This window comes from Dipteris shenzhenensis, chromosome 23 (genome assembly GCF_047967505.1).
Source record: "Dipteris shenzhenensis isolate YYH24624 ecotype China chromosome 23, Dip_SZ_1.0, whole genome shotgun sequence".
Classification (NCBI taxonomy): Eukaryota; Viridiplantae; Streptophyta; class Polypodiopsida; order Gleicheniales; family Dipteridaceae; genus Dipteris; species Dipteris shenzhenensis.
In genome coordinates this window covers 34,604,146-34,631,966 of record NC_141618.1, presented here as the reverse complement: position 1 = coordinate 34,631,966, position 27,821 = coordinate 34,604,146, and the positions used below count along the sequence as shown (strand labels likewise).

The window sequence follows — 27,821 nt, the reverse complement described above, 5'->3', positions numbered from 1 at the left end:
AGAAAAAAAGGTGAGCCATACTAATCTTCAACAACAATTACACCCATACTTTCAAACAAGTGACAATGCTGAAGCATAATGAAAAAAAAAAAAGAAAAGCACAAAAAGACAACTACAATAGGAAGGTTCTATTGCCTTCATTAATCTAGCAAGTAATTATAGACTCCATTATTGGTAAATATACCTCCTTATCATCATATGATATAATCAACATAGCTGCTAATTCGATCTGGCCTTTTCACATATTAATCATGTAGATGTTTAACAAAAAGTTTATTTAATTCATTGTATCAAAAAGATGGATTTATTTAAGCCTTATCTCCCTTTTAAAGTGTTTCTCCTTGTATTAGTAAAGCTAGTCAAGGAGAATTTATTTATTTCATTGTATCAAAAAGATGAATTTATTTAAGCCTTGTCTCCTTTTAATGTATTTCTCCTTTTAAAGTAAAGTTAATCAAGGAGGATCATAAATACTATAACCTATAATCATGGAGTAATCATGACGAATCTGCTCAATTTGATTTCAACTTCCAACATTAGAATATAAGGCAATGCTCATGATCACACCCATTTATGAACCTATACCCACCCTAAATGTCCCTACACGGGTGCATGCAAATAAGAACACCAATTTGCTATTGATCCTATTATGCATTCATAGCCCTTTCATTTGCAAGTCCATGCAAATTTCTTACACTTTACTTTCCCAAGGAATCTTTGAATAAAGTTACATCCAAATGGTTGTATGACATCACACATTATCATTTTGTTTTACTAATAACATCAAGCCTATCAGAGCAAACAAATATTTTGAAGCATATATGCAACCCTACACCTCATGTATAGGTGCAAAAGAATTCTAAGAGCTTGCCCAATTTGCTAAGATTACATGCAATATTGTCCAACAACAAATTATGAAGAAACATTCCATAAATTTGACAAATTATAAAGGAACTTTTGATGTTCTTTCAACACTTGGAGAAAATAGCATCATGTAATGGGGAATCCCACTTGTGTATGGATTACTTATAGAAGCTAACAATTTCTCTCATGTTTTTTCAACATGGGAGTGTAGTCATTATAGCACTCTAGATTTTCTAATGTCATTGCATCATTAAGGTAACAGAGGGATTTAAGGAAGGAGAAGGTTGATGCAAGCCTGTTTGCTTTTGCAATTGCTAGCATCATCTAGAATCGAGGAAGGGTGAGGAAGGAATTAGTTCCTGTAGTGTAGCCCCTGAAGTCAAATTGCTAAAAGCCTTATAAGTAGTGAAAGTGAATTGCAACCTAAAGTCAATCTATTGCTTGATATTCCTCTCTTGCATTGAATAGACAATAATTTTTTAGTGTCCTAAAGGTAACATTTACATGACAAAGAGGATAATACAATGAGAATTTATGGCTCGATGGTTGAATGAATTGCACACCATAAAGTCAATTAGTTGAATAGGCAATTTTTGTGATGCAATAAGAAATAATTGATCGAGGGATGAGTGCATTGTGCCATAAAGTCAATTGGTATCTTTGAAACTCCTCTCTTGCCTAGTTGAATAAACAATAATTTTTGTGTTCCCAAGATAAACTATCATTCAAGAGGCATGCCCTGTAATTACAACAGTAATGTAATGAAGACAATGAGTGCCATAAAGAAACGCCGCCTCTACAATCTTCTCTGTCAAAACCTAAATAACCTCAATTACCTGATGCATGCAGAACCCAATCAAATATTTCCACGTCGGCAAGCATTAAAAATTCAAAAATAAAATATTTTACCTTTGGAAGGAGAGGAATTGTTCTTCCTTTACCCTTCCCACACAGGTCAAGCCAAAAAGCATAGAGAAAGGGTATTGTATATGATTTCGTCCATGGTTAGTAGAAAAGCATAGGCAAAGAGAGAGAGAGAGAGAGAGAGAGAGAGAGAGACATGATTTAGTCCATAGTTAGTAGAATAGTATAGGCAAAGAGAGAGAGAGAGAGAGAGAGTAGAAACTTCATACTTGAAATAATACTCAATTCTAGTGATATTGGAATATATTGTCCATATACAAGATTATAAGAGAGATTGAGTCCACCCACATTTATAGATGTCATTGTTTGTTCATGTGTTGGAAAAGATACGCTAGTATTATATAATAGAATTGGTAACATAGAAGATATATTTTTACAAGTGAAATAGTATATTGAATTGCAATGATATTGTAGGAAAAGACCATATACAAGATCATTAGAGATAGAGCCCATGCGCATTGAAAGATGTCATTGTTTCTTAATGCGTTGGAAAAGATATGCTGGCATTTTATAGTAGTACTGATAACATAGAATGTATCGTAGGAAAAGGCCATATACAAGATTATTGAAGCCTCAAGGCGGTAAAGATTACAGGTGGAAATTCACAAAAAAGAGTTCCAAATCTAATCCAGTGACGTGGCTGATAGAGGGAAGGATAGATTCAAAGCATACCATAAATTGATACAATTATTAGATAAGATTCTAAGATTCTTAGATGAATCTTCTTGTTGCTTGTTGCAGTGCCTCGAGTTCTATCAAACAAATTCAGTGCCTGCTCCTCGAGTTCTATCAACAAATTCTGTCATCACAATTGTAACATTTGATGGAGCAACACCATCGAACAGCTCAGGCTCGCCTCAATCTCACTCTCTCGCATTTCATTCACACTCATGCTCCATCTAATTCTGCTTCGGCCTCCCCAGCTTTGTGCCGCCAGGACGCACCGCCTCAGCATCGTCAACACGACACCGTTTTCGTTCCCAGACATTTCAACCACGACCCCCGCGTCTCGTCGAGAGAGCAGGTTTCATGGATTCTTGAATTAACAATTGTGGATAAAAAACGTCCATGTTAAATCCTCTGATTACGAAATGCGAGCTGACATGAATCCGATATACAGAGACAAGTGCCCAATTGATCCAGATGTAATAACATCGAAGTTTCTCTTTCAATTTAGCCATAAGTGGCATTCCAGCTTTTATATTCAATTTGCTTGGTGAAGGCACCGCCAATCACCACGAGAGTAACTGAGAGAGATTTTAAAAAATTATTCATGGAATCGACGTGCCTTTGATTGTCTTTCTGATAATGTTTTCGTAGATATTCTCCGGCACAAGACACCCGGGAAGAAACACTTACGTGTCGTCGAAAGACACAAAAAGATGGAATTCATGTTTGATAATTGGTCCTATAGTTATCTGCCGATCTTCCAAGAACGTTAAAACCTTCCCGTAGCCAAAATTTTCCTTATTTCTTTCCCGAGAACGTAGCCAGAATTTTCGCTCCCAATTGCTCGACAGCAGAAGCCAAGTCGCTTGTAAATTTTAAAATGCAATTACCTTGGTGGAGTATGTTTCGAGATATTTACCAACCGATGGTTTATTGTACACGTAATTGAAAAGCGTATTGAAAAATATACTCATATTCTTGGAGGTGGTTGATGAGTCAGCGCCCATCTATGTTAAAGTCCCATGTGTAAGCGCATATAATTATGCTTAAAAGAACGCCATTTAGCATATTTTTATTATATTGTGTCAGCTTCTCAATCAGGAGATTACAAGGTTGCCTGGAATGCCTTGAGTTTTCCCTTTGTATTTTCTGCACGGCAGGGCATTTTTGTGTTGAGACTTCTTGGGTGGGCTGAATGCAGTATGAAAAAATGTATGTGGAGTCCATTTGTGATCCAGATGCCTTCTGGAGTAGTATTGCTAAAGGATTTTATTGGAAGAAAGCTTGGGATACTCAGCGACCACTTTGTAATTTCAATTTTGATCGAAGGAAAGGGCCCATATTTGCCGAGGTGAGCTTTTGAGCGTTTCCTATGATGCCTAGTACTGGGGTTATTTGTGTTTTGTCATTGTTTATTTTTTAAGGTAGTTGTTTTGGCTATAATTTTTCATTAAGATATGCATGTGACCTCCATGCAAAATCTACTCCAGTGGTTTCGAGGTGGCTACACAAATGTCTGTTACAATGCTCTTGATCGCCATGTCCTTGCTGGGAGAGGCGATCAGCCTGCTATTTTGTGGGAAGGAAATGATATTGGTCATGATGCACGCCTCACCTATAGTGACTTGCTGAATTCTACCTGTCAGGTGAGATCATACTTAGAGCAGTTTCTGAGATTGCACAAGGTTGAATTGGCATTATCAATCATATTTCCAAACATAACAGCTTTTAACTTTTTTTTCAAGTTTTGCCAAAGAATGCAGTCCTTTACATGACTTGTTATTGTACTTTACTAATGACAAAGACAATTCACGTTGTATCCTTTCAGAGATGTTAACATGCTAACGTGATAGAATATTGTCTAATGGTGTTTACAGCTTGCAAACTTTTTACGATCCAGAAATGTGGTGAAGGGTGATAGAGTATGCATCTACATGCCAATGATTCCAGAATTGCCATGCGCCATGCTTGCATGTGCCAGAATTGGTGCCATACATTCGGTACACTTTTGTAAACTATTAGTAAAAGATTCCTTAACATGCTAAAGCTATTTTTGCTCCAGTATCAATTTATTGACTGACGTGCTTTTCATCATATGACGTGTCTGAGCGAGCCTTTCAGAGTAATCATTATATATTCCTTCTATGGTTAATTTCAAAGCTGGCATAGTGTGCAATACGAATACCTTTCAGACAGACGAATTGTTGAACTGCTCTTGATTTTTAGTCTGGCCTTTTGCTTTCAGGCTGTCTGCCAAGAAATGTGTGAAGTGAGAGGTGTTGTCACGTATAGTATGAGTCCAGCATGGAAACTGTGAACTTCTGGCAGCAAAGTAATGTGATGTGTTTTCTTTATATATCACTTGCAAACCCTTAACAGTCTGTTTCGGTCTTGAAAAGTGAACAATGGACAATAATATGAGCAAGGAGCCAAGGAATACCAGCTCACACCCTACTCTGCAAAAATAAGATGCATTACACATTCCTGGAATCCTGAGTACTCACGGGTATGGATTTCAATGTGTGTCTAGGCTACTAACGAAGCAGGCTGTGCATACCAGACTTGTGATATAAGCCGTGTTGTAGATCAGATTCTCACAAGAAGTTGACTACAAGGTGTTCAGCTGTGCCAAATTTCATGCAAATTCGATCCTCTGTGGGTAGCTTCAACAAGATAAAAGTCCAATTTGTAGCCTCTACATTCAACCTCAGAGAACTCTTCTAGTATGGATTAAGGTGCTGGATAGAGGCTCTACCAACGTACATAAAGCTCCCTACATGATGCTTGAGTGAGGGCAAGCGCATAAATAACAGCTGTTGCTTCTTTGTTTTTTTCTAGAGAAATATTTACGCTTTGAAAAAACAACCATACAAATCAGCAATCCATGTGGTGCTGATCATGGAAGAAATGATCAGCACCACATGGATTGCTGTTTTCAAAGAACCCACTCATTGCCTTGGGAATCTCTGAAACAGGGGCCAATAACTAGGGTTGGGGACTATCAGCGAATGCTTACTCTATGGATACTTAAAAGAGACACATGTAGGCCAAGCCTTGTAGGAATGCGCCGGCCTCTCAGCAGTCGTCCGAGATCTTGATGTCCTGCACTCCCATATGGTGCACAGGGTGTAGAAAATGTCTTGCCAATTTGCAACAAGGGTGGCTGCCGGGGGGGCATGGTGGCCTCCCATCAATGGGTAGACTCCCGTGGGAAACCATGCAGAAGAAATGTAATCTTACGCGGCTGTTGGCTAATCTAGACGTGACCAAAATCCAATTCGGTGTTGCTCTTTGGTGGCCTCAATGACCATTGTGTGCCGTGTACAACAAGAGGCACCTCCACATGTCTCTCGGAGTGCCTTACTCTAGACGACCAAAACCAATCACCCGGATCCCATTGTACCTCGCAAAGGGGCCTGCCCTCGCATAACCAAAGATAATCACCATGATCTGTCTTGACCCGAGGTGACTGGTGCTGGTCGATGGACAAGTCCTTTTAAAGTCTTTGGAATCCTGGCACTAGAACATGTAAAGAGACGTGCGGCTCAAAAAGAGTGAGACGAATAGGAAATTTGTCCAAGGCAGAGACCCTTGGGGCAATAGATATAGTACCACCTCTATCTAGCCCTCAGTCATCAGCATGAATGACATAGTCATGAGCATAAATATGTCATTCCAAGCATGGGCCTCATATGTCTCCTACTTGACTAGGAGAACAGGAGAGAGTAGTGTAAAGCATGAAAGGTGTCATCAAGTCTTAAAAATGAATTATCACATGAGGCTTTCTTAAGGAGAGTGAATGCCACTTTCTCTTTTACCTTTTTAATTGGAAGGCAGCTCCACCGCGTTGAAGCAACTCCTAATAATCCATGAATCCACCACTAGAATCCATGACAATAATTTCTTTAAACAAATAATGTCCCCCCCTTGTCATGGGCGCGTATAAATTAAGAAAGCCAACCTTGCACCCATCAAGCATAATAATGATCCAATGAGCCTTAGAGGGGGGAATAACACCAAGCATTAGGTCCCAAGTCTTGGATGGAGTTGTTTCATCCTAGGCAGTGAGCTGGGGTTCAATGACACACATAGTTGATAAGACTCCTGCATCAGGGATCTTTGACCGTTGGTTATACTTTTGGAAGAGGAGTCGTCGCCCCCTTGAACTATGTATATGTATCACATGCCTGCACACTTACAACTTCCCACGCTCTCTACCGGTTCCCCCTCCCCCCCCAACACACACACACACACAAAGGCTCCCCAACTTGGGCTCTTGTCTCTCCTCTTGGATGCTATTCATGATACATAGACATGTTTGAGTTAAGCAGATACATGCTCCTGTAGCCAGGTATAGGAAAGCTCGTGACAAATGTTCCAACCAGCCATGTGTTTGGATGTCATCACCAGCTTGACATAGGGTCCTTTAGTAGAAAATGGCATTCCTTACTACAGTCCCCTCAAGTTTATGATGTATTAATTGTCACATTCACTACATGAATGCACTTCAGTGAATAAGAGGTGACTTAAAAACTCCTCTGGAGCTCCTTTAGTGTATAAAGTTACAATGTAGCATCACATTGTCTTGTTAAGATGGATCTTTCTCATGTCATCTGGTTGATAAAGCCATCCCACAACGTTCAGAACTTTTTAAATTGGTGGGCCAAGGATAATGCTTTTGCCCGTTTGCCATGTTTAGTTGTATTTTTTAAGTTTTAACAGTTATACATACTTTTAGATATGTTCAGAGCATCCTGATAAGGATGTTCTGTCTTGATAAATGTTATTACTTGAAGATTTTGCATGTATCAACACTTTTCAAAAAAAATCTTGGACACATATTGGACAGGTCGTTTTTGGTGGATTCTCTGCCGAGTCACTGGCAGGGCGTATACTTGACAGCCAGCCAAAAATGGTACTGACTTGTTCCATATATAGGCGTGGGAACAAGCTTATTCATCTCAAGAAAATAGTTGATGAAGCCCTCCAGTTATGTGCGGATCGTGAGACCTTTAACTTAGGTAAGCTTTGTGCAAATTTCATAATTTTTTGAGGCACATCTTAATTGCAGTAAGGATATCATATACATGAATTATCCTGCAGTGTATTCAGAATTTGCACTAACATCTTTGGTTTTATGTTTGCATGGTTTTATAAGGAATGATTGGCTGATATAAAAATATGATTATTTAATCAGACACCTGCTTAGTCTTTGACAATCATCAAGTTGCTTCACGGGAGAACATTTATTGCAAAATGGGCCGAGATTTTTGGTGGCAGGTGGTTCTGTTATGCAATTTTTGTGTGTGTCCATACACATCCATATAAATAAGGTGTCAAATTTTATTCTTGATGGTGGCTAGTAGTTTGCCAGACTTTTAATTCAGAAGATAAAGTTTGAGGTGGCTTGAAATCAAACGATTTGATATAAGCATACACAATGTTAATACCTTTTGACCGTTTTCAGGATTCAATCCGTCCAATGAGTCTTCAGGCTCCAATAGAATGGATGGAGGCAGAGGAGCCACTTTTTATGTTGTATACAAGTGGTTCTACAGGAAAGCCAAAGGTATCGAGCTGTGATTATTTCTTGATTATACAGTTCTTCCAAGAAAATGAAGCTTTGTTGCATATGATAGAAATTATTTCAGACCTCCTGATAAGAATTAGTCCATTGCATAACTTAAAGCCTTTATCCTACAGTTTCCTTAATTTAGTACCATGCATAAAAAAACAAACCAATACTTCTTGGATCCACTCTAGGAGAGGACAACATATGAGGGATACGTTGGAAATTTCTCAGCAACCACATGATGTTTGTTTGGGAGGGAAACTACCAGTTGAAAGTATTCTTGGAGAATATCCAAAGAAGTGATCACACTAGCCCCCTACACCATGCATTTTCCCTTGTATAGCCATACAACATCTCTTTTGGTCAAGGATACTTCAAATTTAATCTTTGAAATTGGGAGTATTGATTGGATTTATTTTGGCCATTTGGAGCAAGGTTAATGTTGAGACATTGTAGTTGAGATGTAAATACTCAAAGGGCTACAATATTGGCCTTTGTTCACGTTTTCTGATCTGCAATGCCTCATCATGTACTTGGTAATCTTCTGCAACACCTTGTTATCATATTCCCAAATTTATGAGCTGGGTCGATTTCGGACAGCCTCTTCAATCAATTGGTCAGAGGTGGCCTTGAGGCAAGGTTCCGTACACCTTGCATCTAGATCTTTGTACATCTATGGATTTTGGAGTTGATTTTATGCAATCCATTCTTGCAAGGGAAGAAAATGAGTGTATAAGACAGACAATAATATGGATTTTAAAAAACATGGAGGGAAGACCTTCTTGCATATTCGTATATGAGTGTTCGCTTTTGTCAAGCTTTTCAGAGTCTTGAAGCTAAAATACCTGTTATGAAACAAAGGAAGGAATGTATTTGAAATGACTCAAAGAAGCATCAGCTATCTACAAAGGTGTTGACAATAAGGAGAGACTAGCTGTTTGCAGCTTACTTCTGAGGGTTCCGGCTCTCTATCCATGGTAGACCATGACCAAGCACTAATTGCCAATGTAGTGGACTGTGTAATCAAAAGAATCCTTGATCCCTGTGGAGGTAAAAGTACCTCCCAGGCCGGCCTTGCAAAAATGTTCATGCCTTTTATAAGTTTTCCTGGAACCTTTGCCACCCTATTCCCAAATTGAGTGCGGAATAAATGATGTCCAGCCACACCTTCACTCAGATGGCTGTAGGTCGAGTTTGCTCCTCCCATCACAAGGCTTCACCTAGCAACCCATATATAGATGACCGTTGTGAAACTCATATCATCAGTTTTTGGAAAGGAAGGAAGAGGCATTTCGCTTAGGGATAGACTCTGCAAGGGGATTGGAATGACCTGTAGAATCTCTTGGTGCACCGTTGGGTCCCCAACCACCCTAGCTGGGGAGCATGCATTTGTCTCAAACCAAAAAACTCGTACTCCCTTTGTGAGCTAGGCAACAAATCCCAAGTGAAAACTTGGCGTTTTCATTGCGGATGTCAGAAAATTGTTAATTTGTGCCTTTAAATCTCCTGTGCCATTGGGCAATGCCACAAGCTGTAATAATGAAATCCTGAACACTTGCTAGGCAGGATCTATTATCTCTTTCCATCTGGTCAAGCCATTTAGCAAGAGGCTCCGTGCACCTCCAATCATCAAAATAGGAAATCTCTTATGGTCGGTGCCTAGATCACAATGGTGTCATAACCTAGAAACTGGACCTCTCTGTTGAAATCTAGGAATCACCTACCCACCTATGAGCCGGACGCAGGGGAGGTTGAGATACAGCATGGGATGGGAAAGAGAGGGCAGGCATGAAGCTGCAATATGGGAAACAATCTGGCTGCGACATGGGCAGCAGACTTATGTCCATCTTGTATTAGTTTGTGGGCAGCCAATGATGCTAAGCCCACATGGACGTGTCAGAATTTAGTGCATCTCATGTGTGGAGATTGAGGGCTGCTATGTGGATGCGCCCGCCCAGAGAAAGAAAGAAAGAAAGAAAGTTTATTAAAGTCTTCGGGAGACCGTGAAGGTCTATGAGACTAAAGATAACTGATACAATGAGCATAACGGTGGCGGTCTCAAAACGGGCCAGCCAACCGTTTCTACAAAAAAGAGGTTATGAAGGACGGTGTGTCTAGTCCTGATACAAAAAATATGTGTCTACCTCCAGATGATACAAAAAAGAAGGGGGGGGCACCAAAAATGGGGCAGAGGGGGGAGATACAGTATATATGTGCAGGTGGTGATCGTCAGAGACCAATCATAGAGGGGCCGTCAAATGGGAGGTCGGAAAAAACCTTGCAATAAATGATTGGCCTCTGACGTCACGCGGTCTAGTCGAGCTCGGTCATCGGGGGCGGCGGGTGGCCCTGTGGATGAGGGCAACGGTAACCCCGGTGGGGTGGGCAGAGAGCAGAGACGAGATGTCATGGACCCGGATGTGTGAGTCTGTCCGCTGGCGCAGCTGTCGTGGCTCTGGCTCTCGCTCACGTCCGCGTCGTCGGCTAGACTGAGGAGAGGTATCCTGTGACTAGAAGAAATCAGTGATAGGCCGTTGGGTGTCCTCACGCTGTGTGTGCTACTCGTGTCGCCGTGCTCGGAGAGAGGTATCTCGGTGGCGAGTCATCTCATGTAAGAAAGCGGCTAGGCATTGCTGATCCGGGAATTGTAGCATGTGTGGGAGGGAGCTGAATCTGTCGCGGAAGAGGCAGTGGTACCGGCCTCGAATGGCATAATAGATAGGACATCTAAAAGCAAAGTGCTCCTCTGACTCGATCTCCTGCAAGTCGCAAAGTGGGCAAAGGCGGTCCTCTCGTGGGATACCCTCTGCGCGTCCGCTCTCGATCCGTAATCGGTGTGACGAGACCCTAAACTGACCGAGGGAGATCCGGAGCGCATGTGGTAGATGAAGCTGTGTGTAACCCGGAGGTGTGATGAAGCCCTCCTGTGAAATCTGGAGGCAGTGTCGGCGGTAGAAGTCGAGCTTCACAGGAAGCTCGGAGTGAAGAAACCATGTCCGCCAGGTGTGGAGCTGGAGCAGATCCGCTCGAATGAGCCGGTTGACCTCCTGGTCAGTGGGGGAGAGGGGAGATGGTGGAGCATCGAGGTTGTACTGAAAAGGAGGCAACCGGTCTAAGTCGAGGCCCAGTCGGGTGAACCAACTGGAAAGACGACTATACCAGCATCGCTGGTCCCCATCAACGGATAAGGCCATAGAGGAGGATAGGGCTAGCCAAGGTAGGCGGAGGCGACCGTCGGCGGAGGAGCTGAAATCCCTGACTCTGTGGAGATAGGTGATAGCCTGAAAAGCCGCATCAAGCTGTAGGGGTGAGGCGCCGAACTCTGCTAGAATGATCTGGTGTGGTACCAGTGGTTTGCTGCGGATCATCCGAGCAAACATCAGTATCTGTAGGCGCTCCGACTCGAGCCCACCACTCCGTGTCTGAAAGGTCGACTCCCCACCAAGGGCTACCGTACATGCCTGCTAGGCGGACCAAAGAATAAAAAAGGAGAGACTTGGTCCGCGGGTCCTGGAAGTGGGAGAGGTGTAGTTAATCGGTCCTTTTTTCACTGTGTTTTCTACAGGGTTAGTGGCAGTATTAGCAGGCCCGGTATAGGTTGGGTTAGGGCCTGGTATAGGCCACAGAATGGGCCAATAACCGGGCCAAACAGTGATCAGTAGAATCCCAGCTTGTACCCTGACTAGGGTTGGGTCAACCAACTTGACCAGGTCGGGTCAACCTGACCAAATCTGGTCTGGGGCCCTTGCCACTCTTGAGCTGTTCCATTTCATCCACACACACACACACATTGCTGGCACTGCATTTCCAGGCTATTAACGAAGTTTTCTTACCCGAACTTGTGTCAACCTCTCTCTTTCTCTCTCTCAATTATTCTCTCAAGTTTATGCTTCCACTATGCGTGCAACATTGACATAGTATCAAAGCAACAAGTCGTGTAGCTCCTTGGACCCGGAGAGCATTTGGCAAGCGTGAATAGTTCAGGATTTTCTGCTGGTATCAGCCATTCGAGATATTGTCACCATCCATATCCCACCATCCTTATTGCATTGCGCATGGATGAAACCATCGTTCGTGTCTTGATAGTGTGGTGCCTGGGCATGTAACATCAGAGCACAAGATCTTGTAAAGTCTGATCCGGTAAAGGAATTGAAAAGGGCGATATGAAGGTGATCTGAGGACATGGCTAGTCTGGGATGCAGGCGACTATCTAGAGAAGGCTGGTGCAGGCAAGGATAGCAAGGGACTTGGAATTTTGTGTAGAAGGCATCATGGTAGCCTCTTTTTTCTTCTTACATCCCCATCCACCAACCTGTGCCTTCTTCTTTCCCACCGACCCTCCCTTTATAAGGGTTATTCATATGAATTTCAGTACAAGTGTGTGAGTGCTTGGAGTGGATCCATGGCACTCCCATGTATGAAAAAGGTGACAAACTCGACAGTTCAAACTATGCTCATTGGAGGCTAAACATGCAGATTTGGTTCATCCAAGGGTGTTTGGGAAATCATTCAGGGCCATGAGAAGGTGAACGTCCTATGAGCATGAAGCCTTGGACTAATGATCAGGAGGAAGCTTTCCTTGAGGAATTGGAGGATTGGGAGGACCGTGATTCTAAGGCCCGCTTGGCGCTGATGTGGACCCGAGTCGTGCAAACCTCAAACGTGCTTATGAAGTGTGGTCCAAGTTGTAGGATCTCTATGCCCAGAATTTTTCTATGTAGGCTAACATGTTGCAAGGTCAGCTCTATACCTCTATGCATCCATTTTTAATGAAGGCCAAGGTTAGCCATGACCAGCTATTGGCAATGGGTGCTGCCTTGTCCTTTGCTCAGTTGGCTGCACTTATCGTCACAAAACTTCCACAAGAGTTTGATATGGTTTCTTGAGCATTGCGTTGGATTTTCATGACCTCTTCTCCCTTATCTTGGGTGTCTCAAGGTGGTGATCAAGCACTTTCGAACATTGCAGAATAAAGGTCAGAGCCGGTGCTGTGCCTGTGAGAAAAGAGGTCACCTGAAAAAGAATTGTTAGTCTAAGGACAAAGGCAAATCTAAAGACAAGGACACGACACAAGCACAAGATGACAGGTCAGGTGATCCGAGCGTAGCTCCTGCATCGGAAAATCAAACTGTACCAGCTTTCTAGCAATAAGGAATGGGTCCCTAGACGTGCTACAGCCAAAGAGGGCTTGTAGGTAGGAGAGCGGGCTGATTGCGGCTCCTACAAAAATGAAATCTGGCAACAAGTAAGGTAAGCTTTGGAGCTGGAACTATGAATTAGATGTGTTCAAAGTTCATTACTTCGTTTAGTCTGTAGAGACTATGGGTACTAGACGTGATGTGTTCACCTCCACCAGTAGGGAATATTAGGTGTGGCTTGTTCTACACCTCATCATTCTTTACTTGGACTTCAGTGCACACTGCTGTGTGAATTCAAAAGCCAAGCAGATCTCATTGCTGTTCATGATGGCTTTCTGTTTCGAGGGACCAGGTTGTCAGGTGCTCTCTCTGAGGTGATTCTAGTATTCGCAGTACTGGAGGGCCCATGGTTGCATCTTCAACATCTTTCTTCTTTAGACTTTTGCACAATATGAGCTGCAGAGAGGGTGTCAGAATTTATGTGGGTGTTCCTGACCAGAGAGAGGTGTCCTTTTTTCATTGTGTTTTCTACAAGGTTAGTGGTAGTGTTATAAGTCCTGGTATAGGTGGGTTTAGGGCCTGGTACAGGCCACAGAATAGGAGACTAGGCAGTGGACAGTAAAAGGCCAGCTTGTGTCCTTGTCCAAGGTCGGGTCAACCGACGTGACCAGCTCGGATCAACTTGACAGATCTGGTCAGGCAATCGACTGGTTCCCAGTGGGCCGGTTGGTCAATGTCTACCAGGGATACCCATATAAATTGGGCCCCCCTTGCCATTCTTGAGTTGTTCCATTTCATCTATACACACACCAGTTGGTGGCATTGCATTTCCATGCCATTAATGAAGGTTTATGCTTCCACTATGTGAGAAACATTGACAATACGTACATGTATCTTGTATATATGGTCAAAGGGAGAGTGGGTTGATATCTTGGGTTACTTTCTCGAGGGCCATGCAATTATTTGGTACAGATCTTTGCCTTTGATAGTGATGTGCAGTTGGGATGCCTTGTGTGGTGCCTTCCTTTACCATTTAAGCCACAAGAGTCTCCTTCGGCTATTCTGCAGCAGATTGGGATCTGAAACAGTTAGAAGGGAGCATGTTTTTCAGGTGGCAATGAGGTTCAGGGAATCGTTGGCAAAGTATTTGGATGCACTTTCTATTTGGGATGATGGTGGCTTAACAGTGCAAGGTAAAGTGCTTTGTCAATGCATTGTTACCATAGTTTTGAAGGTATTTTATGTTTTGAAGAGTGAAAAGGTGTCTTTTAATGAAACGATGTACTTTGCTAGAAAGAAAGAATGGAAGTTATGGAATGTGGCTAAGTATTGTGGTATGGCAGGAAAGATCAGGATGCACAAACCTGCTTTTCTAGTGGCAGATTGTGTTGATGCTATGTAGCCTTCATCTCGAGTGGAGGAGGAAAAGGAGGTTGATGATGCGACTGTATGTGAGGAAGTAGAGGAGATGGTTGGTGTCCAAGAGGACGAAGACGTCGAAATCTTAGATGCTCTGACAAAGGATGTGAGTGAGAGTAAAGCTCTCATTGGGGGCATGATGCATAACAGCTAGTGTGATGATATGCCTGAGGTGGGTGCCTTTTAGGTCTTTTCTATGGGCATTTTTCAGATGGGGAGGATGCTCATTTGCTCCTGGATTTCGTTGATGATTTAGGTGATGTGTCTAGAGATGAGGTAGTAGAGCCTCTTGAGGGTCTTTAGTTATAGATCATGGGCTGGGTGAGACCAAGGAAGCTATGTTTGTGGAGGTGATCTCAAGGTTTTGACTTATGTGGAGATGAGCTAGCCTCATTGTACAATTGTGATGGCTAATGATCAATACAATTATGTGGTGTCTTGGCATGGGGGTGAGTGTGATGACTTGGATGATGCTATGCATAGTCATGTAGATATAAGTTTATCACAATATAGTGTCGGTATTGGGATAGCACAGAAGACTCTTGTTTAGGGATTCCCTATCATGTCTTCTTTTGGTTTGGCAGTGATCTTTGGCCTATGCCTTGGCCATGTTAGGGAAGGCATTGTGTGGCATGGATTGATGCACTACCTGGCGGCATTTTGTTGGTAGTGTTTTTGTTTGGATCTTGATGTTTCTACTATCGTTCATGGCAGGCAGCATGCATGTGGGGGCTAGTGGGGCCTTGATTCTCTAGATAAGTTCTTTTACAATGGATGGCAAATTCGCACCTTTTGTTTTTTATACACGTTGATGGGTGAGGTTGAGCTCATGCAACTGCTAAGTATGTGCTGCTTAGTCCGCAGCTAGGGGGAAATATGTAAAGTTTGGGCAAACAGGTATTTTAATGTGTAAAGATGTAACCCCACTTTGCCATGGAGTCTAGAGGTAGATGGGGGATTCCGTAAGCTTCCAGATGCGACAACATTTGCTCTCACCTATCCTGAAGGGCCTTGCGCGTACTTTAATACAATCATATTGTATCATCTCTCTCTCTCTCTCTCTCTCTCTCTCTCTCTCTCTCTCTATTTCTCTCTCTCTCTCTCTCTCTCTCTCTCTCTCTCTCTCTCTCTCCGTCTTGTATCTTGTCTCTTTCCCCATCTTTCCCCGTCCGTACCTCTGTTCCTCATCCGTACCCCATCCGTACCTCCGTACCTTTTGTCGTCTGTACCCCCCATCCGTACATCCCGTGAGCAGGCAACCAGTACCGTACAATCCCGTCGTCCGTACCTCTCCCCCCGTCCGTACAGCCCGTCAGCAGGCAACCAGTACCGTACTGCCCGTCAGCAGAAGCTGTACCTCAAGTTGAAAGGCACCAAAGTATGGATAGCAGAGGAGCTTACACAAGCTCAACTTAAGATTAAGGCAACTGAATTAGCTAAAGTCAGGGCTGCCAGAAAGGATGGAAAATGGGCAGTTTACTGTGAAGGCGTAGCACTAATTAGAGAGTTCAAATCAAAACCAAAGACTCTCAGTCTTAAACTGATGTATTGCTATTTACTCTTCCAGACTATCATGTAGGTATTCTAAATAATGTGGGTGGCTTTTTGCACTCCTTGGGAGCTGCCATGTGCCCTCCCTAAAGCAGATTATGTACGAGAGGGTTTCTTGCTGCCCATAGACCTTTTGATCTCTAATGGACGTTAATAGACTTTCTTTCTTTCTTTCTCCCTCTACCCACGAATGAAATACGTAGCACAACAATAAATAGAAAATGTGTTGTTTTTACCATTGTGCCTTGGATTTCGGTTATGTTGTCTATAGGCATTATATTTTGTACATGCATAGTTCGCCTAAGGTGTACATGCAGTATTTGCCTAGGCGGTACGTTTTTAAAATCATTCAGAGATTAAAAATTACAATAAGGAAAACTAGTATCCTGCATAATGGACACACTACTCTTATGGCCACACAGCTGTTATACGGTTTCTATGTTTTTGCTTTTGCTGCGCGGGGGTTGCCTCCTGTAAGGCATCTACAAGGAAGAAGCCTGAGATGCCTAGAATCTTGACATCATTTGTGTAATAGCACAAGGAGGATCTATTTATGATCTCAAGTCATCTCTTTAGGTAGTTTGCGAAGGTTAAAGAGGAAATCTCTGATAAGCACACAAGACTTGGCTGTTATGATCCTAGAGCACAAATCTGGTTCTCTTCTGTACTAGTTGGGGTAACCGGTGAGCTTGAGTGTTGGGCATTTAGTCCGTGAATCTTCCATCCTCATCTTATAAACAGGACTTTATATAAGGAGATAGAAAGAAATTTAAATTCTTCCAATGACGTATTTCTTTTAGTATAGATCAACCACAACAACTCAAAAACAATTACTGCTGCTAATCTTTATCATATGTCACCCTTCTAGTTCAGACTAGGCTACATGCAATCTTTTTATTGCATGTATCAATGATAACCTATTTCACCTCCTGGAACATTAGTGTCAATGCTTGTTTTAGAAGGATAGCTCAATTAAAAAAATTATATATATATATATATATGCAGGGAGTGGTGCATACTGTTGGAGGCTACATGGTATTTGCCGCTACCACCTTCGAATATGTATTTGATCATAGACCGGGCGATATATTCTGGTACTGTGCATCATGCAAATTTTGCTTTCCAGTTTTCTATATCCAATGTGCTGCGGGTTACTATATGTTCCTTATTATTTGCACTAGATTACTTTTCCGATTGATAGAGAGTATGTTATTTTCTGGATCACTCGTACGTTCTTACTTTGAGATATTGTTCAATAATAATTTTGATGGATGAAATATTGTTACAAAGACTTACAAACCCCTTGAAAATTCTGCAGGTGTACTGCAGATTGTGGATGGATTACAGGTCACACTTATGTGACTTATGGACCGTTGTTAAATTGTGCAACTTGTGTTATCTATGAAGGGGTATTTTCTTGATTCATTTGGTGATAAAAAGGCTTTCTATCTCGGAATTTTTGTCCGTGGACTCTTCCTTGCCTAACTGATTATTAGAAGTTTCCGTTGTTTGGCTCAATATTTGATAATTGCTTGGGATTTGTTTTGAACCTTTTTCCTGCAAGCGATTGTGCAGTCAGGAGATTAAAAGAAGTGCTCAATTGCTGTTTAATGCAGGTTCCAACATGGCCGCATGCTGGAAGGTTCTGGCAGATAGTGGATAAGTATAAAATAACTATTTTATACACTTCACCAACGGCAATTCGCACATTAGAGGCACGTGGTAATAAGGTATACATTCTTCATGTTTTGAAAGAGCCAGACGTCCATCCTCATCGAGGTGTTGATGAAGCTCTTTTCACAAGTCATTGGGCAATGATCTCAGATGTCATTACGTTTTCAGTTTTCTATGGAAAGACTTTGAATTGAAATTGTTTCTTTGAGAAATGCAGGCTATCAGGATGAATACGGTATGGATTACATTTTCTTATCTTTCATTAATCAGATTTATTTTCCCTAATGTCACAAATTTATGATTGAAGACTTTATGGTTAATCTTTGGTGGCAACAAAATAAACTTTCGTTTTAAGCTTGAAGAGATGAATCACAAGGGAACCTATACACAAGGGTCCTGTGCCGATGAGCCCCTTGCTGGATGCTTCGTGAGATGAAACCTTGGAGCAGCCCCTAGGAGCCAGTAAAGGTTAAGGGAACCATACAGCCACTAACCTCAATCTGTGAATACTTACGGTTTCTGCAGGCAAGCCTTACAAAATGCTCATGATGCTTAGCTGTTCTAAAACCTCTCTCCTGCCCTTGCATCCTTTATGGAGCACACGGCGTTCTAGACATGTCTACGTAGATGTGCACCACTTAGGCCACCCAGTTCATCTTCTGCTTGCCGCCTTTTTTTTCCCTGCGTATAAAAAGTCAAATTCTATTAAATATGACCACAATACTTGAGAAACCGGAGATGGCTATCAATTCCCGCCAACAAGGCCTCTGGACAATTAGAAACCAGCCACTCTATCTTGAGTGCTGGTCCGCTGAGTTTTCACTTGATAATCAACGATCCACAAGACACCCATATGGATAGAGCTACCTGACCTCCCTTCGTCCTTGTGCAATCTGGCTACTAACCTCTGTAGTGGGCTGGGTGAGATGCTTGGTATGGAACAAGAGCAATTCATTAACTCCAGAGGTAACCCCCAGGTTTGTGCTCAATTGGATTTGGTAGAGGACTTGCCTGACACCTTGGTGACATTCAACGGAAGTGGCAAGGTTTTTAAAGAGCAAAATTCAATGTATAAGAATCTTCCCCATTAGTTTCCTTGGCAGAAGTGGTGATTCTTCTTGGTTGGAGAAGGCCTTTGTCTAAGCAGGTTTCTCTTCAAGCCGGACCGCCAACGTCAAGGCAAGATCACATTGGTCCGGTCCCCGTTGGCCCAAGGGAAGCGTGAGGTACTTCCGGAGAGTCTAACCACATGTTCAAAAATTGCCCTCAGAGGAAGGGCAAGGCTAAGCCCCCGGCTGACACCACTCCCAAGAACCCTCTTGTTCCCAGATCCCTAAAGGGACTAAACCTAATGACTATATAGAGCAGTCACCTCCTCAGAATGAGGAAAGCAAGAAAGAGGAGGTATCCTTTGTTTCCAAGAACAGATTTGATGCCTTTACAAACAAGGAAACGGAAGAGTGGATTCAAAAAAATCAGGATAGCATGGATGACAATGAAGTCAAACCTAGTTGGTCAAACGACTTTGAAGAGGAGATTAATTAGGATGATGCCATGGTCACTGAAGCCCTTGAGAAGGATGAGTCAGAACAAGATCTCCCTCAATAACTCCAAGAGAGAAGGGTTTCTCTGTGCAAGGGAAAGCTCTAGCCATTTTGCAAAACAAGAGGAGGATCTCCCAGCTCAAGGAGACAGCATCTCAGATGAAAAGCCTCAATCCAATGGTTAAATTAATAATATCTCTTCTGACCATAAATGTGTGGGGGATTGACAGACCCAAATAGAGAAGAGGAGCTATCTTATCGACTCAAAGCCAAAGCTCTTTCACCCACTTTTTGGCCTTATAGAAGGTTAAAGTCAATAATCAAATGTTTGAGACTAGATTGAGGTCAGTTAACAGGAGAGGAATTTCTTTTTACACTAAACATGAGGAAGGAAGAGGAGGAACTGCTATTGATGTTCTCTCTCAATTCAAAGAGGGAGTAATTCAAGAATATCAACATCCATCTTTTCAATGTTATTTGAAAGGAGTGCAATTTTCCATTTAAAAGGAGTGCAATATTCCAGTGTCTCTGTTTATGCCCCCACTAGGGCCCAAAGTAGAATTCTTACATGGGACTCTCTCTCTGGTTTGGGGGAAATGCCTTTATTTTAGGAGACTTCAATATTGATTTGAAGAAAGGGCTGACAGGTGGTTGCAAAGGATTGTCTTTAGGGTCATGCCTGGGAAAATGTCTCTGTTGGTGGACTCAATCAGCCTAGAGGATTTCACTTGGATTAACAGCCAAACTAGACACAATAGAAGAGAAGCAAGGCTTGATAGAATTTATCTTCCATAAGATTTGATCAATAAGACAAGTAGTTTTACTTAGCATATTTTCTCTCACTAACTTTGTCAAATCACAAGCCTGTTTACATGAAGTGTGACTTTGGGTTAGGTAAAAAAAGCTGCTCCAAATAAAGAGTGTTTAGTCTCAGGTCACTTTAATTTGGAGAAGTACTTTTGTAGAAGCTAGACCAGCAGCAGATTCATGCAGATTACAGTTGAAAGTACCCAACAGCTCCTGAAAGATGCCAGGAAAACTCAGAACCAAAATCAGGGCCAGAAAATTTGATCACATTCAAAGTACCATTGCTATTCTTGAACAGCTAGCAAGACAGGGTGATATCAGAGCTCAAGAAGAGCTCATCCATGGCAAAAGAGATCCTAGGAGGCAAGAACGGATCAGGTTAAATGAAACAAAAATATGCTATAGGGACTCGTGGGCTGGAAAATTTGGCAGACCCACAGGAGAGACTTTCAAACTGACCAGAAGAAGAGGGAAAAGGAGGAAATCCGAACATGCAGATAATTTAACAACATTTCCAAGACCTTTTGTCCATATTTGTTGAACCTAAGTCAGAAGTGCTGAGAGCAAGAGGCAAGTGTCAAAATGTGAGAATAAGAATAGTTATTGCAACTTGCTCCTTACTGTTGTGAATTCCTTTTGTAGTAGCAGCTCAAAACCAAGCAACAATCACCCCACGGTCATGGATTCCCTTGTTACCATTCCAATTATTGATACACCAGTAGTGGATGAGAAAGTTCTAGTCATCACTATCAAAATTAAGAAGCGGGGTGTATCCAGTGTGATCATGGATGATGGCTCAAGAGTTAGTATTATCTCAGAGGCTGTGGTCAAGTAGTTGAAGCTCAAAAAATTGAAGCCTTCTCCATTCTAAGTGCGTATGGCAAATCAAATCCCAATGTAACCTAAAGGTGTGTGCTCAGATTGATTTTTTTTTGGGCAGAAAAAAAAGTTGCATGTGCTCAGATTTGGTTTTATCATAATTGGAAGGATGTATTATATAGTGAGTTTGATTGTCATTTCAATGGCAATGAATGTCTATCTATTACTGTTGGATGGACAATGGTTGAAAAGTGCCAAGGTATTGCATGATCAAAGTTCCAAGACCATGACAATCAAAACCGAGGATACTGAGCTGCAAATCCCCACCAAACCAAGCAAGGTACCTGCCTTTGATCATCTTTGTAGGAGGTGCATGTTGCTCATAGCCGCTCATTTTTCTTAATCATTGATCTAGTTTGCACGGGTCTTCTTGGTCTACTTCGACTAGGAGGACGATTTTTCTCAGAGAGTGGAGAGGCTGTTCTTTCTTCTTTGAGACCTTCACAAGCTTTTGATGTGGCATTTCCAGCCATGGTCCTAGTTCTTATGTAGTTTTTCATGACTTTAGACCTCATGAGTGGTGTTCTACCACCATGCTTTATGTGATGTATTTCTATCTTAGGTTTCGTCTCTTGGATATTTCTCTCATACTTAATAGACATGTATTTCATGAGGGGGAGAAAAAAAAGAATGTCATAGAATTCTTGATGGTCTCTAAATAGTTGTTCTATTGGCTTATTAAAAGTAGATGGGGAATTAGTAAGGCCAAAAGGCATTACTAAGCATTCATAAGTCCAAAAGTTGTTTGGAATGTGCTGTTATGAATGTCTTCATGTACAATTTGGACCTGATTATAGCCACTTTGAAGATCAGTACACCTTAAAGTGCACCTTCATTTTAGAAGTGCATAATTCAATCCAAATCCCTTGGTGAGCTGCTGCTCCTCCCCACATGACTGCCCCTCCCTCCTCTCAGCCTAGCCTCACCTCTCTCTCAGCCCCCTCCTTCTCCCTTGCTGCTCCTCCCTCTCAGCCCCTCCCTCTCCGCCCTCTCAGCCCGTCTCCCTCCCTACCTCCCCTCCCTCTCCTCCGGCTGCCTCCCTCCCAGCCACTCCCTACCCCGCCTCCCCTATCCCCCACCTCAGCCCTTCCCTCCCTACCCCGCCTCCTCCCTCTCAGCCACTCCCCTACCTCTCCTCCCTCTCAGCCCCACTCCCTACTCCTCGCCTCAGCCCTCTCCCCCGCCTCCTCTACCCCTGCCTCTTCCCTCCCTCCCCCCGTCTCAGCCCTTTCCCTGCCTACTCTACCCCCCCCCCCCCCCCCCCGCCCCGCCTCTTCTACCCTCACCTCAGCCCCTCCACCCTTCCCCCTCTACTCCTCCTCCCTCCTCTCTGCCTACCCCTTCTCCGCCTCCTCCCTCCTCCTCATCCTCCCCCTCCTCCCTTTCCTCCTCAGCCCCTCCTCCTCCTCCTCCTCAGCTCACCTTCCTCCTCCTCCTCTCCTGGGCAGCTTAGTGTGGAAGGAACCTTTTAGTGTTCTCGTCGGCCTCACCCACCTCGATTGGCAATGGCTCCTGCCTTCAGCCCATCTCCGTCCACTCCCACCAGCCGCTGATTGCAAAAAAGATAGAGCACTATACTGCCTTTATAAATACTGCAATCTCTTTCATATGCTCGCCCCTTCCCCAAACACCAGATACCATATACTCCCTCAACCCTGGAGGTCTTCATCCCGGACAAGTTCAAAGAAAAACACATCATCCAAAAGAGGTCCTACTGGTGGCAATGGCAGATTAATCCTCTCAGAGCATAAAATTTCTACGTGTACATCATTACCAAACCACAGATAGACCCAATTCCAAGATCAAGTACATGAATATACAGTTTCTTTTCACTCATCAAACTCAACATCTGTACAAAGACTCATCCAGAGAATTTCTTCTGGGAGATCTTCCATTGCTGGTAACACAACACCTTGCCACTCTTCATCATTTACATACAACAATAGGTGCCACACACCTTGTGCTTCAAAGTTGAGGATTTCTTCAAACTGAAAGTTCCAGTTGAAGCACACTGTATCATACTGTGATTCTACCTCTATACAAAAATACATTTTTTGTTTCTTTCATTTCCTCCTGTAACATCCTCTACTGGTATCACTCTATCTCCTTCCACAAAAATATCTATAGAATCAAACACCACACTCAAATCACTCTGATATAATATTTACACTCTAATCTCAGAAAAATTCATATTCTGGTATCATATCTATCTCATAAAATAGATCTCTTGGCCACTGGCTCCTGGGAAACTCCAATCCTGCAGCTACCTTTATGTAGAATAAGAACCCATCACTCCACCATAACTTCATTGAATATTACTTCATACTGCACATGTCATGATATAATAATAGCCTCCACCTTGTGGCTCATCTCAAACACCAAAAACATTTCTCTAATTTCACCAAGGTTATCTGTCTTTTCAGCCCTTCTAGTCTCACACAAGACTGCTCATAGGAACTCAAACATCTTCTGTCAGCAAACCATTGCTTTCGAGAATTACCACAAGCTCAATGCAAGAGCAATACACCATCTACCTTCTCAGCGTGACCAATAAACGATATCTTGTGAAAGAAGTCAACACCAGAACACCGTGAGTATGTGGGATCTAGCCAATGCTAACACATGCTCATCAACGAGACTTTCTTAAAAGGAGCCATCTATCTTTTCCACAATTTGCTTTAGAACTGCACCTCAGACTATGCACATATAAGTCACAAGGTGCTAGCTATGACCAGCAAGCAACTCATTCCTTCAACCAAGCTCCCAGCCTTAGATTTCTTGCCTGACTCCTTTCACACTATCTTAGCTAGCAATCATTGCTCGCCTTGCTCACACCCGCCAGCCTCTTCCTTGCATGACAATCATGGCTCTCGGTTCCTCTCCTGCTCACGGAGCACTCAGCCTATATGGTAGCAACGGCCCTCTCCCTCATGTTAGTATTGCAGTCCTTCTCTGTGCTCATACGCTGAATACTGCGTCACAGCGTTCCTCCTCTCACTGGGCAACCCGTCTCCTCACAGCCACGTGTCTGAGCTCGCGTATCACCCGTGTCACCATCTTCTCCAAGTCTGCATAATAGTGTCAATCGACCTTCTCAGTAGCGCATATGTACTCCTCCTTCTTCGTTAGCATGAAGATAGCTAACTGAGCAGGCTTCCCGTGATCACGGAGTTCACGGGGCTCATGTCTCCTATAGTCTGAGAGCGTAGCTGCGCCATAACTCCTCCTTCTCACAGAGCACTCAAAGCTCACGAACTCCCGGCTTCCGTCACCGGTCACCTCCAGCAAGACTCTTCTCTTTTGGACCTGATGCACACACCCTTCTCATCCAAGGTCTCCCCGCCTCCATACACAGTCGTCTATCAAGTAACCTCTCTCCAACACCTCCAGCAAGAGCCCCCGTCCCTCGTCACCCACCGTCCTCCCAGCCCACAGCCTCCTTCTCTTCCCTTTCACATGAAGATCCACAGCAACACAGCTTCCCCGAAGTGACGCTCCAACCAGCCCCCAAGACTTCCACACCGGCCACCCCTTGACTCCTTTCTCCTCCAAGATCCCCTAGCTCCACGTGAAGTCCAGACTCTTCTTGCAAGCCGCCATCCTCCGATACCCGCCAGCTCTCACGATCCAGAACATGCAAGATTCCAATCACGTAGCCACCTTGCATGCTCTTCTAGATTCCAGCCACGTCATCATAGGCACTTTTACCACTCTCCCATCTCTTCACAAAACTTAGGCCTAGACAAGTAATCCCAATTTCTAGATCTTAGGCACCACCTCTTCATACAAGCTTCATACAAAGCATTCAATGCATAAATGCCCACGATAACAACACATAAAACAACCCATGCGGGAAAACATCATCAGACAACAATGGATGGCAATGAGGGGCACATGTCATCCCGAAACCAACAAGTGATATGGATACCACAAAACTCTGGAGTGAACTAGTGCACCCACACTTCAACTCATCATTTCCCATAAGTCTCCGTGAAGTATCTACCTTCTCAAGAAAATATCTACATCAGTGTAGAATCTTTTATGAGAGTATCCATAGCTCAAAGCCACCACCAACTAGCTATGTACATAGCTATGCACCTACCCATCAGCATGCAATATGTGAGAAGCATATTTACATTTTTATCCACACATCTCTAGCAACCCCTTTCTTCTGCTATGACGTTCATGTCCAGCAGTGAGCCGAAAAGAGATGAAAGATCCAAATTTCCTCCTTCTTCACTTTGCACTGACTTCCACCAGTTCTGCCATAGCTCATTATCATCATGATCCTCCTCTTTCAGTGCTATCATCAACCGCGTAAAGTATTTCTTTAACGGGACACCATTGACTCTCTTCTTATGTTTCTTACCATCTAAATCGGTCAATTGATAAGTTCCATTTTCAAAATTTTTCTCCACTTTGTATGGACCTTCCCATTTGGTTTGAAAAGCAATATGAAATGTACTATCCAGTTTGCTATTATATCTGAGAACTAAGTCTCCATCTTCAATTTCTTTTTTCTTGATTTCCAACTCTTGCCTCCGCATTTGCACTCGGGCATAATGCTTAAAATCCAAATCTTTGTCTAACTGCATCACTTGCAGTGCCAGTAATCTCTCCCTGTAACTGTCTGCAGGCTCATATCCTTCTTCAACCAAAAATTTTTAAACTGATATTTCCACATCTAGTGGCAGTATTGCTTCTTTCCCATATACCAAATGAAATGGAGGGAATTGAGTGCTATGCTTCACCGCTACCCTGTATGCCCACAAGACTCGATTCATCTCCAAATCCCAGTTTTTGGTGTGGTTTCCCGTCATCTTAGTAATCATCAATTTGAAATCTCCATTTCAACCCGTTACATTGAGGGTAATATGGAGTGATGTACTTATGATTTATATTCAGCTTACTGCACAAGTAATCTGTCACTTCTCCTCTGAATTCCGGACCATTATCTGAAAGTAACTCCAGGGGAATTCCAAATCTGCAGCATATGTGTTCATATATAAAATCAGCAACCCCTTTGCTGAAACCGGCCTCTAATCACTCAGAGGGCAGTGGAACTAAACCTTTAATCACTTCAGCACTTATTTACAGCTCACAAAGCATATATCACAACCATTAACCATTGCATGATCACCATTTGGCATTTACCCATTTGTTCACAAACAAAACCACTGAAAAAGGGATGGAGGCTAGAATGCCCCTGCTCAACAGACATAGACAAGTGCACCCGATTGGCCCCAAACACCGTGGCGCCCCTTTCGGTATTTCTTTATATTTCACAATGAAATGATTACAAGTTGCATCTGGGAGACCTTCCCTGCAATCGAGCACGCAGCCCCAATTCACTAAGCCTTCGCAAGGCTTTCAAGCATATAACACCATCACATAAGTGCACTTAACCCGTAGGCTCAACCCAAAGGCATTCTCTTTTCCAAGTGCAATTCCATTGGCTGTCCAGATGCAATCACACTGCACCCCAGCTGCACTCTCTTTGAGTGGTTTCCAGATGGCATTCACAAAGCTTTTCAAAGCTCCAAAATAAAATCAGCAAAGTACCCAACCAAAGAATGACTCATATAGCACTGCCTGGGCACCTGTGAGCCAAGAAAGAGGCAGCACACGAGGCCAACCAATAGCTTATGGCAAAAAGAAATTGCAGTAGCAAAATCACAACTCACCAAGCCCTGAAGACTCGAACCAAGTCCTCAATCGCCAAGAGGACATAGTAGCCAATGCCCAATTGCATTCTCAGCCAAAGAGGAGTGCAAAGGCACGAAGAAAGAGCATTTACAAGAGCCGACCAGCAAGAATTCCGCTGAAAAATGCGAAAAGAAACACTTCTGTCGCAAAGAAGTGGGAGTTCTTGGGCTCAAAAGAAGCGTGCTTCAGAGAGGAATGCATTGAGAAGGTTTTGGCGAAGTTTCATCGCCGGAAAGTCCTCCAAAACTGAGAAAAACCAGTCAACCAGCGCGTCGAACCACTCGAAATTCAACAGAATGCTGTAGCTTTGCAAGAGGAGAGGCCCAGGAGGCGGTAGAAGAAAAAAAGGTCCAGAAAAAGCCACTTTTGCAAATTCGACCAGCAAAAGAAGTGCTCAGCTCTGCCCGTTCTACCAAACGCACGGAGGGAAAAGCATATCACTACGAAGGGGAGGCAGAGGGGAAGCCATCGGGCCAAACGGAAGTCGAGGAATCCAAACGGGTGAGGAGTTATGAAGAAAAACGGAATTCAGCTGAAGGAGGCTGAAAAACCAGTCCAAAATCTCAACAAAGGGAGAAGATGAGAGAGAAAACCACACATGTGAAGTTTAGAAGGCCCAGGAAGGTCCAGGAATGGCAAAGGAGCATGTAGAAGGCACTAGAGCCACCTGGAACTCTGGGGGGCCACTGAAGGTACATGGCCCTCTAGGGGGCCCATTAAAAATGCCACGTCATCATTTTCCAACAACCACTCTTTTAATTCCTTGGAATGCCTTTGGGCCTAGGGATTAATTACGCTTATGTGCTAGGCACCATGCCGCGTTTAATTACACATTATTAAGCCCACGCTTGGACTTTTAAAACCAAAGTTGTCACGGTCTTGTAGTACATTAAAGTACTTAGAATTTCACGCCCCCGTGACATACCCCTCTCTTGAAACAGCAAACCACAGTTTGCTGCCCCAAAACACAGGAGCGAGCATGAAATATAGCATAAAAGAGTATACAAGAAAGCCGCAGCTATAGTATACAGAGATAGTAAAAATATGGCTAGGAGAGGCATGCATCCATCCATA

The 27,821-nt window shown here is 43.1% G+C and overlaps 1 protein-coding gene across 1 annotated transcript in view; it reads left to right on the top strand.

Moving 5' to 3' along the window:
* The first annotated feature begins 2,497 nt into the window (after positions 1–2,497).
* Positions 2,498–27,821, top strand: part of LOC147887301 (acetyl-coenzyme A synthetase, chloroplastic/glyoxysomal-like) — a 91,609-nt gene continuing 66,285 nt past the window's right edge. Inside the window, exons 1-10 of the mRNA XM_087394367.1 lie at positions 2,498–2,812; positions 3,659–3,808; positions 3,948–4,103; positions 4,335–4,457; positions 7,307–7,478; positions 7,655–7,737; positions 7,925–8,026; positions 17,143–17,231; positions 17,456–17,546; positions 17,754–17,867. Of these exons, the coding sequence (XP_087250493.1) occupies positions 2,612–2,812; positions 3,659–3,808; positions 3,948–4,103; positions 4,335–4,457; positions 7,307–7,478; positions 7,655–7,737; positions 7,925–8,026; positions 17,143–17,231; positions 17,456–17,546; positions 17,754–17,867 (1,281 nt within the window). The 5' untranslated portion in view covers positions 2,498–2,611. The remainder of the gene's footprint in view (positions 2,813–3,658; positions 3,809–3,947; positions 4,104–4,334; positions 4,458–7,306; positions 7,479–7,654; positions 7,738–7,924; positions 8,027–17,142; positions 17,232–17,455; positions 17,547–17,753; positions 17,868–27,821) is intronic.